This window comes from Callospermophilus lateralis, chromosome 6 (assembly GCF_048772815.1).
Source record: "Callospermophilus lateralis isolate mCalLat2 chromosome 6, mCalLat2.hap1, whole genome shotgun sequence".
Lineage (NCBI taxonomy): Eukaryota > Metazoa > Chordata > Mammalia > Rodentia > Sciuridae > Callospermophilus > Callospermophilus lateralis.
The window spans coordinates 3145432-3152977 of record NC_135310.1 but is presented as its reverse complement, the minus strand read 5'-3'; the positions used below and the strand labels follow the sequence as shown (position 1 = coordinate 3152977).

At 54.5% G+C, this 7546-nt stretch overlaps 1 protein-coding gene across 1 annotated transcript; it reads right to left on the bottom strand.

The window, feature by feature from the left end:
* Nucleotides 1-392: 392 nt before the first annotated feature.
* Prr18 (proline rich 18) lies at nt 393-1928 on the bottom strand. The gene has a single exon (XM_076859375.2). The coding sequence runs from the start codon at nt 1926-1928 to the stop codon at nt 1029-1031; it is 900 nt and encodes a 299-aa protein (XP_076715490.2). The 3' UTR covers nt 393-1028.
* Nucleotides 1929-7546: the final 5618 nt, after the last annotated feature.

Genomic DNA, 7546 nt, shown 5'->3' with positions numbered 1-7546 from the left:
ATGATTTGAATGTGTGTGCATGAGCACACACATATGTGTGACTGTGAAAATGTGACTTGCATGGTGTGAGATTGTATATATGTGTGTGCATGTGTGCAAGTGTGCATGTGTGTCTATGGGAGTGTGCACAAGTGTGTGATTTGTGCAGGTACTGATGAGCGTGCCTGTGAGAGTGCCTGTGCCTGTGTGTGCCTATGTATATGGGAGTGTGTGTAAGTGCTGGTTTTTGCATGCATGCATGAGTCTGCATGTGTGTGACTGTGTGATTGTGTACATGAATGTGTGTGTGCCTGTGTGGGGGCCAGTGTGATGCACACCTGGCCTGCAGAGCACAAATCTGTGACAATCCACCTGTGCGGTGACAATGGGGCAGTGCTTCCCCAGACGGCTCATTGACAGGACTCCTGTGGCTGGAAACTGGAGCACTGTTCCCCAGCTTTACAGCTCCCAACGTTGGAAGAGAGCAAAATCATAAACGTAGCACCATGTCCCACTTCCACAATGACAGGCACCCTCTGTGGCCACCCACCTACAGTGGTGACCTACAGAAAGAGGAGGGGTATGCGGGGGTGGGGTGAGGGAGGCAAGGCACGGGCAGTGGGGCTCTGGGGCATCTTTACAGCTGCCTACTCCCCGGTGAGCTGCAAGGACAGCTGAGAAGCCAGGAGGAGGTCCGGAGGTACAGAGGGTGGACTTCTGAGATAGAGGCCACATTGTGCAGGAGAGAACACTCTTCTGGCTGGTGAGTGGCGTGGGCAGGAGGTGGGCTGTGGGAGCTGGACAGGGCTGTCTGTTTGTCCCACGAGTGCCTACTTGGCATACAGGTGCCCACGAGGTGGACGGTGGATGTCACATGAGGCTGTGCTTTTCCCACCAGTGCGTCCACTTGGGGCAGGTGTGCTGGAGGTCGGCCTCAGGAGGCCGTCCAGTCCCCGCAGGCCTACCTGGTTGGTGTTCCCAGGTGGAGCGGTGAGTTCAGGAGGAGGAGGTGGGCGGTAGGCCATCCTGCAGCACCAGGCTCAGCTGGCTCACAGCGTGCTCAGGTGCGGCAGCGTGTCCAGGCGCCCTGTGCGGTCCCGCGCAGCAGCCGCAGACTCCACGCCACGCAGCCACTCGGTGCATTTGCGTACCAGACCCTCATCCACCACCTCGGTCTCCTCCTCGTACTCCACATCGTCATACTTGTGCCGCTCGTTGAGCAGCGATACCTTGAGCACCGGGCGCAGGTCGGCGGGTCGAGGGCCGGGCACCGGGGTCTGTAGACCGCCAGGCAGCAGCGGGGCGCGGGGCGGCGTGCGGCGCCCAGGGCCGGCGGCTGGGGGAGCGTCGGGACCGCTGGTGGCGCCGCCCCTCCGCAGGCCGGTGGCCCTGGCCCGGGGGCCCGGGGCGAGGGGGCGTCTGGGGTCGGCCGAGGGCGAGGGGAAGGGTCTGCGGGGCCGAGCCAACAGCTGCTTCTCCAGGTGGCGCCTCTGGATGACCAGGATGGCCTCGGGGGTGAGGCTCAAGGAAAAGCGCATGCCGTCGTCGGGCCCGGCCACCGCCCCCGTGAAGGTGGCCCCCGCCGGGCCGGTGCCGGAGCCGACGACCCGGGGCGTGGCGCCGGTGGCCGGTGTCCCCGCGCGGCCGGGCGAGGCCTGGAGAGGGGCGCGCGCAGGGGTCGGCGGCTGCGTCCTGCCGGGGCCGGGGCCGGGGCCGCGCCGGGCGGGAGGCCTCTTCAGGGTGGCGGAGGGCCAGGAGCTGGAGAGGAGCACCTCCGGCCTCTCGGGGGGCCTCCTCTTCTTCTCCCCCGCGGCGGCGGCGGGCGGCGAGGACGAGGGCGGCGCGCAGGGCCTCCCGGGCAGCGGGCGCGCGGCGGGGACCCGCGGGGCCGGGGCGGGGGGCGGCGGCACCGGCGGGAAAGGCATGGTGCCGCCGAGCGGGCGGATCATCGGTGCCCTGGAGGGAGGGGGCGGGTCTCAGCACCGAGCGGAGCCGGGCACCCCGCGGGGTCCAGCGACCTGCGCCCCCCGCAGCTGTGGCCGAGGCGGCCCCGAACGCCCTCCGCACCCACCTGCGTCCAGCCGCAGCATCGCCGGCTTCCTCACATCCCCGCGCCCAAGCCCCGGGACCTCGAGCGAAGGCGCCTCCCACCCCTTCCCTCCTGCGGCCGGGGCTCCCCCAACCCAGCGTCCCGGGGCTGGACCCTGCGGGCGCCGCCCGGTCCACACCACCGAGAGGCGCCGGGAGGAGGGGCCGGAGCGCCGGCCGAGGACGCGGGCCGCCGAGCCCCGCGCGGCGCCGGGCTGGAGTCCCCGCCGACTGTTGAGCGCCGGAGACAAAGTGCCCGGCCGCGCCCCGCGTCTCCCGGCGGCCCTCCCGGGTCCGAGGTCGCGCTCAGTCCTCCGCAGCGGGAAGCAGGCGCCCGGGGAGGCGGATGGCTCCTAGGTGGTCGGTGGAGCCCGCGTACGTGGGAGAGAAAACCTTTTTAAGATGGTGGGAAAGAAATCGCGGGTCAATCTGGCAGTGCCACATTCCGGCATCACAAAGAGGGCTGGCTGGAACAGGGGCGGGGCGGCAGGGACGGTTCCAGCCAGTCACTCTCGTTTTTGTTTTTGTTTTGTGGTGCTGGGGACAGAACCCGGGGTCTAGGCATCCTGGCCACTGGGCCCCGCCCCTGGCCTCTAAGTCACTTTGGTTTCACTAACTGTAATGCCACTCCTTAAAGTTTTAGATTTAAAAGCGTAACTTGATATCTACAAACAGGCAGAACAGTTCAGTTTCAGTCATATAATGACATAGGAAATATCAGACATCAAGTTGTTTTAATGAATGATTATTGCAAGCAAGACAGTATTTTATCCCTTCAGCTAATCAGTATGAGTAAGACAAATCTTTACCATCAACTTAAATTCTGGTTGTGGAGATGTAACATTCCTACAATATTCAAGTGCATGCTGAATAAACTAACAATTCTACAGTTACAAAACACCACATCCAAGTTTCAAACACAGGTGCAGCCCCTGCAGTACTTAACCTCAATTGTTCACATATCCCAAAAATACTTTTCCATCAGACATGCTTTCCTGGGCAAACCTGGGTCCATAACCAGGTTGTGTGATGGTTATAGACCTACATTAGCTCAGAGCATATGTGAACATGGGTAAACTCAATATGCCCAACAGTCATACCAGGGTGGCACCCCCCACCCCCCACTGGCTGCACTGGGGAACTGGATGGCTGTGGACACAGGGCAGACAAGGAAACTTGATAGGTGGAAGAAACATTTCTCACCAGAGCCTGGTGGGAGTTTAGGCCCCACAACTTTCACACAGCACTTCCAAAACAACCTCACAACCACACACAGTCCACGGACTGGAAAGACAGCTCCAAGACAGGCCTCCAGCTCACAGGGGCACTCCCATGCCACTCAGAGCAGCCAGCCTCTGCCCCTGTGCCCAAGTGCTAACATGGTCATAGTTTAGGTTTTAAGATTATTTTCTAGGTGGCTGCAGGCTGACAGTTTTGTGCCAGGAGAAGACTAGGGGGCAAGAGGTCAGCTGCCATCTCTTGGGCACAGCCAGAAAGGCAGGGACTACAGAGAAAAATCTACCGATGGCTGATGTCTGGACATCATGTGCAGACCCCAGCTGTTCAAAAGCTGTGCTGGCATCAGTGATGGTGTGCAGAATTCAGAGTCTGCCTCTCTCAGTGGGCTACAGGTTAGTCCCTAACCCTCAGAGATTTTAGCAGATTGTCTGGCAGGAGGGCTGCAGGTGGGGTGGCCGGGCAGGCTCCTAATCCTAAGAGCTAATGTGTACTGACAGAAGTCTATGAAGCAAGCACTGTCCTGAGAAAGTGGGGCCTACAGATGGGAGGCACCACCCAACATCACCCAGCTCTAGAGGGATGGCAGAGACTCACACCCGGGAATGTGAGACCAGAGCGGGATTAACTAGCATTCTAACGAGAAGGCAGAGTCAGGTTGTGGACTGAGACCCCCACAACCTGGTAGGCGGGGTTCACTCAGTCCATTCCTGACCTGCAAAAGCCAGACACAAAATGTGTTGGACTGATGCCCACGAGGACAGGACCAGGAACCGGGATTCCCCCCAGTCCTCTCAGCTCGCCCCAGTGATGGCAGCTGGACCTGGGAGGCTGTCCGTGTGCCTGTCATTTGAGAGGCAGAGAAGGACATGCCAAGTGTCTTGTCATCAACACCTGACTCTGAGCACCATTCAAATGACAGTAGCCCTTGTCCCTTGCCCAGCTACCTCTGCTACTTGAGACCTTGGGCCCTCTGAGGTTAGGACAGTGGGTTGGCCTGTAGGCAGGGAGGGAGAGCAGGGAGGGAGAACAGTGTGTCGCTGGCTGCAGGCTCGGCACCGACTGTTACAGAATCCGTTATGCGTTCCATTTGGTCAGTGTGGACAGCTAGTGACAGTTACAGCAGGGACAGTTACTTTCAGTACATCTGTCCTGAAATTAAGTTTGGTCACTTGAAAAGGTGACCAAACTTGATTTCAGGACAGATGTACTGAAAAGTGATCAGTGTCAAGAAGTCCAGTCAACTTATAATTTACATGGAATTTTGTGTAACGTGTCCAGAGCACAAGGAAGGCAACAAGTATCCAAGTGAACTGGAGAACTAGAATTCTGAGGTGAGCCTGAGTCTCCAGGTCACCGCTGTTCACTTGGTTACAAGAGCCCATCTCCAAAATATGTGATCGTGTTCCTCCAGAGGTTACTAAATTTACTATCTCAAATAAGCTGGTTGATTGGAAAGATCAGGTAACAAAACCAAATATTTATCTTTAGATCTGTGCATATTTTTGTCATTTAATTTTCAAATTAAGTTTCTTTTACTTTCACATTTCAAATATAACAATAACAATAATTATTCACAATTGGGAAATTATTCTCTCAGAGTAAAGACTTTTAATTACAAGGTTTAAGACACTGCCAGAATGAGTTTAATATTCATGGAGCAAATTTCGGTCACTAGAATATAATACCAGAAAGATTATATTCAGGCCCATATAAGTCAGAGAGAGAGGCCTTTGCACAGGTGTGAACTACTGGCTCTGGAAGACCAAGGGGTGTGATGACCCTGCACTGCCAACAAAGGCCATGGATGGAAGGCACTGGACACACTGCCTGGACCATAGAAATGATCCTCAGTACACGTGGGCCACTGCAAACACAAAAGATGGCTGCTCCGTCTGTGACCAACACAATTACCAGTGAATAAAATTAGGGCTGGTAAACACAGTCATAATACCAAGAAATTAACAATTATTCTAAAAACCAATTTCCCCCATTAATTCAACTGCTTGGTTTATTAAGGCATAACATTTAAATGCAGACTCAGAAAAACTAAAAATATCTCAACACCTTATTTTTCTAATTATCTCCTTTTCCCATAGGCTATATTTCATTTCAGTCAAATCAAAATTAAATCTGAATTTTAACATAGGAAAAGCAATTCAAAGCACCATTCCCTGGTGATTTCAATTAATTCCATCATACTCTAAATACAAACAGTGAACACTCTTCCATGAGGGACTAGCAATTCAACTTGCTCCCTTGCTCTCCACAGAAGCATCTAGTTTTATGTTCTCTAACTAGCTTACCTGAAAGCTAAACTGGGTGTAGATCAGCTGGGATTAACTAGCTGGCGAGGCTGTTGCTGCTTCTGGACAACCCCACTGTCCACCTCTGGTGGGGACACCAATGGAGCGTCTGTAAATCCAAGAAGTTCCGAGAGGCTCTGCACAGGCACAGCGGACAGGTAAGTGTCTCAAAAACATTTTCATACCTAGTTCTTTTTTAAAATTTTGTTTTAGTTATAGGTAGACACAATACCTTGACTTTATTTAATTTATATGTGGTGCTGACGATTGAACCCAGTGCCTCACACATACGAGGTGAGTGCTCTGCTGCTGAGCCCCAGCCCCAGCTCCTAGTTCTGTATTTCAATTGATGGTTTAATCAACATTTAAAGGAAAGAGGAGAGCAAAGTCCATGTTTTCTTAGGCCACACCAGTCTAGGGATAAAGGAGATGAAAGAAGTTTGTAAAGGCCAACAGGAGCTGCCCCTTCACTCTGCTCCACTCTGGTGCTGGTCCAGGCCCTTGTGACACTTGGCCTCCAGCTCCCAGTGGCTGCAGGGTCTCTAGGGCCACTGCCCCAGCTCTATTCAGAGTTCAGCTGCCGCTGGCCTTCAAGAGATGGGCCTCTGGTGTTCATGCAGATGTTAACCTCCTGGGGATGCCTTTGAGGACCTAGGAAAAGTAATGAAATGCTACACACAGAACACAGAATTTTGCACACAATGTGAGGAATGAGGGAACCATGAAACCCCCAAAATCTATCAGTGAATTCCAGTTGTGAGCCCCAGACATTAGTTTTTCACAGGAAGGCTCCTTGCTCTCACGTGAACTGAGTGAGCTCAGCCAGACACAGACCCAGGAAAACATCAACATTGTGCACTTGCCAGGTTTGATCCCTCCTGCTCATGCTGTTGGCCAGAGGAGAACTGGCTACAAGGAAGGAGAAGCACTGTGGGTGCAGAAGAGAAAAAGCAGGGGTGGGGACAGGTCATGCACAAGGCAAACACACCATTTGAATTTTAAAGTCTTTCAGGAAATGAAAACACACACACTTTCCAGTGGGGTTCCCAATTGGCTCTCTTCCCAGTACATGGTTCCTGAAGCCTGCAGATGGGGATGGAGACAATGACTCAAAGGTAGTGCAGAACACAGTGGAAGTGGACAGACAGACAGATTTCTAGCAGACCTTGGCCTCGCAGCTCCACATTTGCAAGGCTGTGGCAGGGCCATGGTGTGGAAAAGCAGGTCCCTGGGGACCATGTGGCTGCTTTCTCCCCATGTATACTGAGAACTAAATTCTCTTATTTTCATGACTCCTGTCATCTGTAATTGTTTAAAACAACTCTTCTCATTGACAGGGTTTCCTGCAGCCTTTCCTCTACTTGCACTCCACACATACTGGACTGGACTCCTCTGCACCGGCTCTTCCTCTGGCTGTCATTGCCTCACCCTGTAGCTGGTGAGCTGCACTGTGCACCATAGCAGCACCCCTGTGGTACCTCTGCAATCGCATTGTAAAAACTAGGATGTCTTGGGTCTCCTCCTAGCACCAAGGCCAGATGCTGGACCTGATGATGCCCCATAGCATGTCCTTCTGCATGAATGAAGGTGGGCGTTGGCCAGTGACTTCCACAGTCCTTGGGGGTCTGACCTGGCTATTCACCCCAAACTCCCAAGACCACCCACTGTTTCACTCTGGCAACACCTGCGCTTCCTCCGCCTTCACTGTGCTATGGTGCTATGGTGTGTAGGACGGCTGGCTGCCCCACCCTTCTCTGCACCAACCACACAAGAACAATCCTCCCATGGTCCTTTGCAGGCCTTTCTCCTAGCTCTCAACACACAGCTTGGTAGTTACACTACCATGCTTACAGTGCCCACGCCTTTCCCTGTAAATCCACTCCTGTTGGCCCCTGAGCAGGCAAGGGTCAACCCATGGGCAACTGAGGGGGAGCAGT

Excerpts from the sequence above, each read along its gene's own strand:
- Prr18 (XM_076859375.2), bottom strand. The coding sequence starts at position 1,928 with ATGATCCGCCCGCTCGGCGGCACCATGCCTTTCCCGCCGGTGCCGCCG.